Source organism: Vicia villosa, linkage group LG2 (assembly GCF_029867415.1).
Source record: "Vicia villosa cultivar HV-30 ecotype Madison, WI linkage group LG2, Vvil1.0, whole genome shotgun sequence".
Taxonomy (NCBI): Eukaryota; Viridiplantae; Streptophyta; class Magnoliopsida; order Fabales; family Fabaceae; genus Vicia; species Vicia villosa.
Window position 1 is genome coordinate 122,791,831 of NC_081181.1, and position 12,882 is coordinate 122,804,712.

A 12,882-nucleotide genomic window follows, 5' to 3' on the forward strand; every position below is an offset into this window, starting at 1 on the left:
TATTCAATAAGATTTGATTGTTGCTCATATATAATTGTTATTATAAAATCACCAATAACTAAAGTATTTAAAAATAAATATATAGCAAATCACTAACATTATAAATCTAATATTTATAATAATTATAAATATTTACAAATATTTTGTTAATTAAAATAAAAAAGGTACTGTGGTGATAGTGACCCGTGAAAATTATGAATTTCCGTGATAAAAATTACAGGAGTTGCTAAAATTTATAAATATCATTCTCATTGTTTCCTTATAAATTATAATACAATAATAAATTGATATTTTCAATGATAAAATTTACAAGAGTTGCATTATAAATTACAAAATTGTAATTTGGAAAAGAAAAATGCATCTGTATATGAACTCAGAGGGTTTTGAAACATCACTCTCCTTTACTCTTCTTCTATGGTTTATATTTTCATCACTTTTAGTACTTGATTCTTTAGCACTTTCCGCCATCTCTCTAGCCTAACGTTAAATATTTACAAATCACCAACATGATAAACTAAATAGGTATAATAACTATAAATATTTATAAATATTACTAATAAAGTAAAATATTTACAAATATTTTATCTAATAATCATTAAACTCTTTGGAACATGGGCAACTTAAAGATTTGTAACATGAACATTCATCATGATATCGGTATGCTATGATTGTACAGTGGCGGATCTTATCCAAAATATTAAGGGATGCAATAAATCCTAGCTTATAGTACAATCAATTCTGAAGGCATAATTAATTCTACTTCAAAAGAACCAAACACCTCAAAATCACTCCAAAATCAATTCTATACCCTTAAAATTGCTTTTGACCATTCCAAAAAACAAACCAAACATGCACTTAAACTACCTATCAAACACATTGGTCATTTAAATAATATATCTAAACTACCTATTACATAACCTAATGCTTAATTTCTTCAATATATATAAAAATAAAAACAATACATAGAAATAAAAAACTTATCAAATGTGAGTTTGATGTTGAATTCTTTGATTGATTGAATGTTATCATGTTGATGGTAGAAATTTGAACATGAATTGAATGAGTTTGAGAGTTTGTGACTTGAGAGTTTGTGACTTGAGAGAGTGAGAGTTCAAAGATTTCGAGAGTTTATAAGTTGGGATGGTACAATTAAAATAAGAAAGGAGAAAAGACTCTAACATATATTTAAAAAATATATTTGGTGCTTCTCAGTAAATTATACATAGATGTATTTCCGTATTATTTTTTAAAGTAGCTTTATGAATTAGTTCGTCCTAAAGTACATTTTCGAAAAGTTTCAATTTTTTATTAGGATGGGGGAGTGAAAAGCAATTCCCATGATAATAATAAAGATTGATTTTGTTGATAGTAGAGTAGTTGTTTGTAACTTGGTTCAATCACCCAGAATTGTGATCCGAGAAAGTTTGACTCATTTGATATCAGAGCTGATCCTCCAAAATTTAAACCGGAGCATATCGGCGGTGGTGATAAGCTAAAAATAAATAAATAATAAGGATTGATTTTGTTGAGAGTAGAGTAGCTGTTTGTCCGTCTCCTACACCATTTCTTGAGAGATGAGAATATTGCAACATTCTTCAATCGGTTCAAGTCCTTACGCACGTTTTATGCAGTGTTATTTGCACTTCCAAGCGCGTTACTCTTCATCTTCTTCTTCTTTGCCCCCAACAGAAGATCACCTATGTCAGCTCATACTTGACCAAAAAACCGCTTCTGAGGCACTCCAAACCTTCAGATGGGCCTCAACCTTCTCCAAATTCACCCATTCCCAATCCACATATCGTGCTTTAATCCACAAGCTCTGCACTTTTCGCCGTTTTGATACTGTCAAGCAACTGCTCGACGAAATGCCTAGCTCAATCGGAGCTTCTCCTGGCGATGGAATCTTCATAACCATAGTCCGGGGACTCTCCCGGGCTGGAATGACACGAAGGGTCATCACAGTTATTGACTTGGCTTACAAGTTTCATGGTACACCTTCGTTGAAGATTTTCAACTCAATTTTGGATGTTCTTGTGAAAGAGGACATTGATATGGCTAGAGAGTTTTATCGAAAGAGTATGATGGAGAGTGGTGTTCATGGGGATGATTATACTTTTGGGATTTTGATGAAAGGTCTTTGTTTAACTAATAGGATTGGTGAAGGTTTTAAGCTTTTGCAGCTTATTAAGTCTAACGGGGCTGCCCCGAATACTGTCATTTACAATACTTTGCTTCATGCACTTTGTAGGAATGGAAAGGTTGGTAGGGCTAGGAGCTTGATGAATGAGATGGTGAGCCCGAATGATGTTACCTTTAATATTTTGATATCTGCGTATTGTAAGGAAGATAATTTGGTTCAAGCTCTTGTTTTGCTTGAGAAGTGTTTTGGAATTGGTCTTGTACCTGATGTTGTTACCATAACTAAGGTGGTTGAGATTCTATGCAACGCTGGCCGTGTAACGGATGCTGCTGAGGTTCTGGAGAGAGTTGAGAGCTTGGGGGGTTCACTTGATGTTGTGGCTTACAACACATTGCTAAAGGGGTTTTGTGGAGTGGGGAAGGTGAAGGTTGGACTTCACTTCCTGAAGCAAATGGAGAATAAAGGCTATCTTCCAAATGTGGATACCTATAATATACTGATATCTGGGTTTTGTGAATCTAGGATGTCGGATTTGGCTCTTGATCTTTTTAATGATATGAAGACAGATGGAATCAAACGGAATTTTGTTACTTTCGACACAATGATTAGAGGTTTGTGTTCAGAAGGAAGAATTGAAGACGGTTTTTCAATTTTGGAGTTAATGGAGGAAACCAAAGAAGGCTCTAAAGGGCACATTAGTCCTTACAATAGCATAATCTATGGTCTATTCAAACAAAATCGTTTCGACGAGGCAGCCGAGTTTCTAACAAAGACTGGAAAATTGTTCCCTAGAGCAATCGACAGAAGCATGACGATTTTACAGCACTGCAAGGAAGGTAATATTGAAGATGCAAAGAATGTATACGATAAGATGATTGATGAAGGTGGAATTCCAAGTATTATAGTTTATAACTCTCTTGTTCACGGCTTTTCGCGACAAGGAAGTATCCGAGAGGCCGTAGAGCTTATAAACGAAATGATAAGTAATAACTGTTTTCCCATTGCATTTACATTCAATGCTATCATCGCCGAGTTTTGTAGAGAAGGAAAAATTGAAAGTGGCTTGAAGTTCATGGAAGATATCACTGCAAGAGGTTGTGTACCAAATACAGAAACTTACAGCCCTTTGATTGACGTGTTATGCGGGAAAGGGGACCTTCAGAAAGGCTTGCAGGTATTTTTGGAAATGGTAGAGAAGGGTATCATTCCTAACCAATTTATTTGGAAAACACTGCTACTTAGTATGAGTCTGCAAAACAATATAAGTAAGAATGTGTCCAATATAGATTATTTACTCTAATGGATTAGGGAGAGTTCAACTTTGTTCTAAAGGGTGGTTACAGCATAGCGATTGTGACATCTTCTTTGGAGAATTCCATGTCAGGTATCAAATAGCATATAAGCTGATAAGAGAATCACTAAATTAGTTTATGAAACTGTAGACTTTGTATCATTTGGTCCCTAAATTATACAAAATCCAACATGCACCTAGTAGTTACTGGTTTGTGCAGACCCCATCTATATGGTTGTGGGTCTCCATGACAGGAGTGAAGACTTGTTTGATGAAATAGATTGAATTATCTTTGCAGAATTCATCATTTCCAATTTTAAACTGTGACTAAAAGTTTTAAAATATGTTAGTCCTCCATAATCTACACTAGTATAGTATTCCTTATTTCCACGTTTCTATAGTCATCCTTTTTCAGAATCTGTATAACCTTCCTTTGTGACGTGCATAAGACATAAAATAAACAAGGACAAGTCAAAGTTTATTATTTGATTGGTCGGTCACAGATTTATAATTTGATTGGCGGTCACGACTAAGGCTCTGTTTGGCATGCCATTTTTTGAGCTTATGTCTTATAGCTTATAACTTATAAGCTCATATAACAATAAAAGACATGTTTGGTAACGGTCTTTTCATTACGAACTTATAGCTTATTTTACTAGCTTATAGCTTATTTTTCAGACGCTATTTCAAATAGCGTTTTAGCTTATAGCTTATAGCTTATCATTTTTTCTTCCATTTTTACCCTTATTATTTTAACTAAAATCCACTTTTACCCTCTATAATTTATTTTAATTTAAAATAAAATAATTATATATTAAATGTCCTTTATGTCATTTCAATTAATCAGATAGTTGAACCGCTAATTTTATCAAACACTTCAATCAGCTTATCAGCTATAAGTCATCAGTCATCATTTATAAGCTATAAGCTATCAGTCATCAGCCATCAGCCATCAGCCATAAGCTAGCTTATCAGTCAACGGCTATTTTTACCAAACAGAGCCTAAGCCAACGAGGCAAGGGTAGTTAACCTGTCACATTTATACCATAAGAATATTTATATTTTTGTTTGGATCATCGTCTCTAAGATAACAAAGAACACACTTTCTTCATTTTTGTTATCACAATTCATAAAAATCCGTCCAACAATGTTTCAAAAACGACATGAAATTCTACAAAACTGAGTTGTAAGGGAAAAGTACCAATCTATATAAATCTTTTGTAGGTTTTATTTTTAACTTAAAATAATTTTGATTTTTTTCCCAATCGGCACCAAATACTATTGAGTTAGGTGCTCATATATAATAGTAGGTGACTCTAAACGATAGGTTCGTGATACTATAATATCATTTGTAGGATGGATATAACTCAACTTTATAAAATCGATTGATAAGGTGAGACGTGACACTATAAATTCTTATAATTGTAGGTTCTATTTTTAACCAATGTAAATCTTGCATTTTTTATACACCCTCTCACATCCATCACTATTAGATTTGATGCGTGGCATAAATGACAGATGACTTGATTTATAGATACGTACGATTTGATTTTTCCAATACAACCTCGTACGCCAAGACTATTGGATCGGTGTGCATATATAAATGGTGAGTAACTCGAATCGATAACCTCTTGATACCATATTATAGTTAGAGTTTGAACTAACTCATTTTTACAAAATCGATTTATAAAAATGTCATTTATTATAAAAAAAATATATATTATTGTAGTTCTACCTTTAACAAATCTCCTTAACAAGAGCTTCCATAGACCTATCTTCAAGAGCTTGGTCACCCTTGGAAAGCTCATTCTTGATTTGTGATGAGGATAATGGAAATCTCCACATTTCACTCATATTTTTCTTATATAATTAAAGAAATTCAATAATTTTGGTGAATTGTGTTTAAAATATATAATTGCTTTTCTATTCTACCTTTGAGGGAAATTTCAAAGTTCCAATATCTATATTTCATACCAAAATAAACTTGACGTCTCTTTAAAAAAAACTTGAGCGTGTAAGAGAAAGCAGGAGAAAGTGTGTGTGAACGTATGGTTGCTATTAGGAGGGGAGGAGAGAGAGAGAGAGAGAGAGAGAGAGAGAGAGAGAGAGAGAGAGAGAGAGAGAGAGAGAGAGAGAGAGAGAGAGAGAGAGAGAGTACAACAGTATGGCCCACATATAAGAAAAACAAACTGAGTATAAATGAATAGGATATATGTGGGAAGTGTAAGGATAACATTTCTAAACAAACAAATAGGTTACACAAAAATGCTATCCTTACACTTCCTACATACACTACATTGTATTCTCCTATTCATTTATACTCAATAAAATAATTAAATAATGTTGATATCTTTGTTTTTCTTATATGTGGGTCATACTGTTGTACTCTCTCTCTCTCTCTCTCTCTCTCTCTCTCTCTCTCTCTCTCTCTCTCTCTCTCTCTCTCTCTCTCTCTCTCTCTCTCTCTCCTAATAGCAACCACACGTTCACACATACTTCACACATATTTTCTTCTGCTTTCTCTTCCGCGCGCCTATTTTGCTTCTCCCACCATTTTACCACTATGCCCTTATTTGTTTCGTAAATGACATAAAACCCCTATTTACATATGGTGTAGTATAAGTGGGAAGTGTAAGGATAGCATTTCTGTATGTGGAAATGCTTCAATGAAAAATAAAACACGTTGATGCAATAAAAAGAAACACACAACTACAAGAGTGCATATTAGTAGGGGTAGCGAAACAAATACGGTTTATTGGACATGTTAGTTTTATCCTCATTTTTTCGCCGAGCGTATCAAGATTTAAGGCTTGCATTCTCTAGTTTTAAAAAATAAAAAATGAATAGATAAAAATAATTTTGAAAAGAAATTAATTATTATATTGTCAATTTAAAACATTTTACACGACCGGTGCATCACAACTATTCATATATGATACTTTACATGAGTTTAAAGGAAAAATCAAAGATTTACACGGTCGATGCATCATAACTATTTATATGTGATATCTTACACGTGTTTAAAGGAAAAATCTAACCTTTATAAAAATCTGACGGTTACGATCAAATGACTGTGTAAAATAAATTTATATTGGGACAATGCATTTCAATTAAATAAACATGAGAACAAAACTTATTTTCTGATAATCTTATAAGTGAACAAAATAGTATGAATTTTAAAAACCTGTTATATCATTGTTGAGAGCTAAACTATCGGGCTGGAAGGATAGCTTGTTGTTTATTGGGGTAGAGTCACTCTAATTAACTCTACTCTCACTAACTTATCTGTGTATTATTTGTCCTTTTTTAAAGTTTCAGTGAAGGTAGTGCAGGAAATAATCATCATCCAGAGGAACTTCTTGTGGGTCTGCAGAAAAAAGGGGAATAGCTTAGATAAGTTGGAAATCCATTTGCAAAGATAAAAAGGAGGGGCTAGGGAATCAAATATGTGGAGAGATTTAATATAGCTTTACTTAGTAAATAGATTTGGAGGTTCTTGAAGGAAGATGACTCAATTTGGGTGGAAATTCTAGAAGAGAGATATGGTAATTTACATAGAAGATTGTGGTTGAAAGAATGACCCAGGGCAAAAAAAGTATGAATCTCTATGGTGGAAAGACCTCATGAAGATTGGAGACTGCTCAGGTGCTAATGAGATTTTGCAGATGGTCTCTCACATGTTAGGTTATGGAGACAATATTCCCTTCTGGTTGGCTAAGTGGATTGGACATGCTTCCTCGGCAACTCAATTGCCAAACTATTTCCAAGCATGTTACATTAAAATTGTCTACATTAGGGAAATGGGTGAGTGGTGTGGAGTTTCTTGGCAATGGAAAATTGATTGCAATTTCTCAAAGGATGCTCATGTCAAAGAATCAGAAATAGCAGAAAAAGAAGTGTTGTTGGTTATTCTATCAGAGATTACACCAAGTAGTAACTATGAAGACTTTATGGTGTGGCCTTTTGAAAGCAATAGGATCTTTACTGTTAAGTCACGTTACAGTTTTGCAGGCTTCTGGTTCTTCCTTGCCCGACGACAACATAATTCAAGCTCTTAAAGTGGTATGGGAGTCCTATATTACATCAAAGATGCAGATTTTTGTTTAAAAAATGATTGTTGCATGAGAGGTTACCTACAAAGAGGAGTTAGTGTGAAGGGGAATAATCTATAGCCCTCATGAAAAATCGTGTGTGTTATGTTTTAATTAGGAAGAATATCTAAATCATGTCATGCTAAGTTGTTCTTTGATGAGAATCGTGTGAGACATGATTCAAACTTGGTTGGGCATAGGTTGTAAGGTGGGTGAAGATTGTTGTGACTATTTCCTAAGGTTTGTCTTGATGATGAAATGGCTGGTTAGCAAAAATAGAGTTGGTATTATTTGGCTGGCTGTGTATTGGCGTTCATATATAGAGGTTACGTAATGACATTTTGTTTCATGATGCAATTGGAAATCCAAAAAAACCGTATACAAGGTATAAATATTTTCTTGGTGGTGGCTTGCAATTGGGTATAAAGGGAAGGTTCATTGTAATTTTTATGACTGGTGCAAGAGTTCTCTAGATTACCTTAATTCGCCCATGAAATTGGATTTGTATGTAACTGTTTATTTTGTAACTGGGTTTGAGTATTTCTAATACTTGTCTTTGAATACAAAGTTGCTTATTAAAAAAAAACAACAAAATAGATATAATAACAAAACTCATAAAATCGATACCATGCAAATCTACTTTGTGTTTGGTTGGAAAAGTTTGTTTCGTAAGAATTTGAATTTGAATTTGAATTTTTTTCCAATATTAAAATATAGAAATTAATGAGACAGGTAATTAAGATAAAGGTATTTATCCTTATTAATAATTTATATTTTTTTATAAATTATAATATTAATCAGTTGATTAATATATTTACATTTTAATTTCTATTTTATTACATGAAATATGTATTTGATATTTTTAAAAATTATTTTAATTTGTTATTTATAACATATGTTAATGTTTGATAGAATTTAGAATAAATTGTGAATTTGAACAAATAAACTATTTTAATTTTAATGTAGACATGTGGCGGAACAAAAATACCTAAATTCACTTAAGACAGATTTTTGTGTTTAATTATTTATTTCCATTTTAAAAAAGTATTTAATGACGCTAAAAATTACTTTGGATTTTTTCTCTCTTTTTCCTTAATTTTTTTTTCTAAATAACAAGTAGTAGTCATAATAAATTAGTACGAGTGAAAGAGGAACCTGATGTACTTTTGACTTATTTTTAAGAGAGTAATTGTTATCTCTATTAATTGAATTTTGTGAGATGCCAGAGATATTTAATAATCCAATTATCTAGATCAATAATTTTCAAAATTTCTCTAAATTCTCTTTTCACAACTCAAACTCGAAACTACTTTTGTTTCTGCTGACACAAAACCACAACAATTCAAATCAAACTCTCTTTCTTCATTTTTTGAACTCCATAAAAAACTCAACCATGGTGTTCAAAGAACAAGGTTCATCATCATATTCACTTGCACCACGCCCTTAAGAAGACACTTTGGTGGATATGATTGAAAATCTCATAAGCAATAAAAGTGTTATTTGTTATCAGCTTTTGTCCAACAAAGGCACTTTGGTTTTCTGTAATTATATTAGGCATAATCTTTTTTATTTGTTAGCAATGGTCTTAGTGATTATTTTCATCATCACATTACAAAAGAAAATAAATTTGTATTTATAGGGTGTTTGTTGGAGCATGGATTCGAGGGTGAACATGAGGGAGCATTTATGTTAGAGCCTTTCTTTTATGAGCAACACACTTTTGTGAAAGACATATCACATATTCACCAAAAACCTTAAGGTGACATGTGTGTGGGTTCTCCCAGTTATAAATGCTTAAGTCTCCACATTTCTAACTAATGTGAGACTTCGCCACACTACTCATACATGTTATTCTCAACAGTGTTGAGGTTTGGTCTTCTTAGTAATTAAACAAATGTAGGTATTGTTGAACATAGTTGGATCCCCGTTTTTATTTAGAATATCAAGAATAGTTGAGAATATATCATTCCCAATGATATTTAAAAAATGATGGTAAAGCAATGCAGGAATGTCACAAGGCCCAAGGGCGACCATCCCTTTCATTAGATGCATAACCCTATACACTTCCTCATTAGTAAAAGAGTTGTTTAAGTCACTTATCCTCATAGGAGTAAGTGTGTATTTCATGATTTTTTTTGTTTGTTTAAGTTGGCAAGATTAATTGTTATAGATTGCTCCTTGTTGAAATTAATGAAAATATTTTAGATCTCATCTTCATTAGTAAACCCCTCATTACCATTACAATGCAACTGATCCTATTTTGTCTTTTCCTTTGGCTAGACTTTTGGTGGAAGAATTTCCTTCAACCAATGCATCTTAACGGGCCCACCACATCTATTATTTTAAACATTTATATAAGTCTTCTTGAATCTGATGAACGTGCTTCTTATTAATGTTCCTCTGGTTATTTCTTTGAGCATCTTGTAGCTTCATCTAAAGATCTTTGATCTTATGCTTAGTATTACCAAAAGTAGTCTGGCCCTAACTCCACATATTCTGAAAAGGTGATATCCAATTTAACTTTTAGGTGTTAATTATAATGATTCGAGCTCTCCTTGACCACTTCTATGATAGAGGGGTTGTCTAGCCAAACTCTCTCAAATCTTTTAGGTTTTTTCCATCAGGTATAATTTTTCCTAACCATTCCAGTATTATTGAAAGTAGGCAAGATAGAGTTATGATCTGATTTCTTCTTAATGAGATGAATACTTCAGTGGTGTTAGAAATAGCTTATTCAATTATGGTTAGCCATAAATCTGTCCATCCTAGCTGATATGAATTTGTTTCCCTATTGGTTATTATTCCAAGGGCCCATCATTTTCTCAAAACATTGGTCAATCGAACCACAAGAGCCAAAGGAGTTATTAACAGTAAACCAAAGATTAATATCAATGAGATTTCCTCCCATTTTCTCATTTTAATTAGTTATAACATTCATATCTCCAAACATAATCCATTTATCATAATTATATCTTTGGGCGAGATTATTAATGAGATTACAAGTAAGGATTTTTTTTGTTCTTTTTTTAGAATAGCCATAGATACTCGTGCCTATTCAAATGTAGTCATTATTATCAATATTATTGTTATCCATAATATAAAAGTCAATGAAATTCTTATTCAAATCCAAAACATGTAAATTTACATCATTTTCCCAAAATATAGCTAAACCACCGGCTTTGCCCCCTCCCAAAATATGACAACACCCTTAATTCTATCATAGACTTTGTCATTAACACAATTCTTAGTTTCACATAAGAACAAAATATTAGGAAAGGCTTGCCATATCTCACGGACAACCTTTCCAAGAAGGCTAGCCAATTATGTTATTGTTTCTGAGCCATTGGATCCAATTGTATCTTTTATCTCCAATATCCTTCTTTTTTTGTTGTTTATGTTTTTTCCAAATACCTATTTTTCATCTTCCTTTTCCTTTATTGATAGATTAGTTAGTTAGTTTTATCATGGTCTTTGGGGTTTGGCTGTATTGGGTGATACTAGGCTTTTGTGTAAGGTTACTGCTATAATATTTCTCTCTTTATTGAATTTTCCTTCGACTTGGTTGATTAGTCTTTACCCATGGACCTAATGAATATATTTTAGTAATTTCATGCCCAGGATTTGTAGAATTTTTGCAATGCTCCTCGTTGTGTCCCATTAGCCCACATTCAAAACAGAATATGGGTAGATTTGCATACTTGAAATCCACCCAATTCACCCCACTAGTCTTGCTTCCAATGTACATTGTGGGTTTTTTGGCTCGTGGATGCCGAGCTTCACCTTAACTTACACTATTATAGTTTGATAAGATATTTCAAATACATCTGCTTCACAAACATCCCCAAGCTTTTTCTCTAGTTTTAGGCCCATTTGTGGAGTTTTCCCATTGATGGGTCGACCCCATATCTAGACCCAAATAGAAGTTCTAGAAAACTCATGGAATTTAAAGCATATTTACCATTCCATTATTGCAAGATGAACCAAGAGTTCATGTATATCCAGGGACTCCCTTTCAAATTTTTGGTATAGTCTTCTTTTTTGTCCATAGTGATCTTAAAGATCATAAGTTCAATTTCTTTGACAAACAGGTTCTGAGGGTTGCACCATATGTTGGATAATGGAACTTGGATTGAACCTTTGTGATTTTTCAGTGATAATCTTTCCCAATATAACCCTCTATGCAATATCCTTAATATCCTGAATTTCTTCTTTGTAAACAAAAAATTCGGGTTCCATGGTAGTTTCTTGGTTGTCATTACCTGTTGTGATATGATCTTGTTGGTACTCATTACTGTTTTGGTTGAATTTTTTATGCGGAGTAACAATGTTTCCCATATTATATTGTTTTCTGATTTTTGGTACCGATATGAATCTATTATTAGTGTTCATGATCATCTCTATTTCTGTATGCAGATACTTGGAATCTTGAAATGTATTTGGGTTAGTGCTGGTTTCAACGTGATCCATGAACACAGGAAAATGGATGAGCAAAAAGATGGAGAGAGAGATTATGGGTAGAAATCAAAAGCTGGCCTTGAGATGCTAATCAGAGAAGACAACACAGAGGAACCCAACACCACACCAGCAACCAGAAGCAAAAAATAAGAGAAAGAGAAAAACTCTGAAAACCAAACGCATGAGATAACAAACACCCAACTCAGGATATGACACCACTAAAAATACCTAAATTCATTTAAAACAAGTTTTTGTATTTAATTATTTATTCTTATTCAAAAAAAGGAATTTGTGTTTAATTATTTAATCACATCTACAAGTAAGTAAGTTTGTACTTTATTTTCACTCTTTTTCCCTAGTTTTTTCTTCTAAATAACAAGTAAATTTAATAGGAGAATTTGATGCACTTCTATTATATATATTAAAACATAGACCAACATTATTTACCACATAATCTAATTTCTATCATGTCAAGAAATTGCTGATGTGGCAGCTCTTATTTACAAGTTTTCATTTTGGGTAGATTTTCTATAACTTTTAGGAACATAATATGAAAAATATTTTCTAAATAAATATGATGTCGGGTCATTGCTGAAAGAGTCTCACTGTCGTCGTCGTTATTCTCATGTGATGTCGCTAGTTGATTCTTCCATGTATGCAGAATTTTGTAGGAAAAAATTTAACTGCCTTCGCCATCATCGCCTCACTGCCTTCACCATCATTCTCATATAATGCTGCTCTTTAGTTCCACTATGCAGAAAGAATTTTAAAGAAAAGTGAAAATTTTGAAATTGTGATTGATGATGTCTTTCTTTTGTTATACATTTTTTTCACTACAATTTTTTAAATGAAAAAAAATCTTTTCACCAACTTTATTCAAATGTATTGTGTACTTCATACATTAT

General features: G+C 32.7%; 1 protein-coding gene across 1 annotated transcript; it reads left to right on the forward strand.

The window, feature by feature from the left end:
- The first annotated feature begins 1,407 nt into the window (after nucleotides 1-1,407).
- On the forward strand, nucleotides 1,408-4,606 carry LOC131651953 (pentatricopeptide repeat-containing protein At2g17525, mitochondrial). The gene has a single exon (XM_058921696.1). The coding sequence runs from the start codon at nucleotides 1,575-1,577 to the stop codon at nucleotides 3,438-3,440; it is 1,866 nt and encodes a 621-aa protein (XP_058777679.1). The 5' UTR covers nucleotides 1,408-1,574; the 3' UTR covers nucleotides 3,441-4,606.
- The last annotated feature ends 8,276 nt before the right edge of the window (nucleotides 4,607-12,882 follow it).

Coding starts and splice junctions, on each gene's coding strand:
- LOC131651953 (XM_058921696.1), top strand. CDS start 1,575: ATGAGAATATTGCAACATTCTTCAATCGGTTCAAGTCCTTACGCACGT.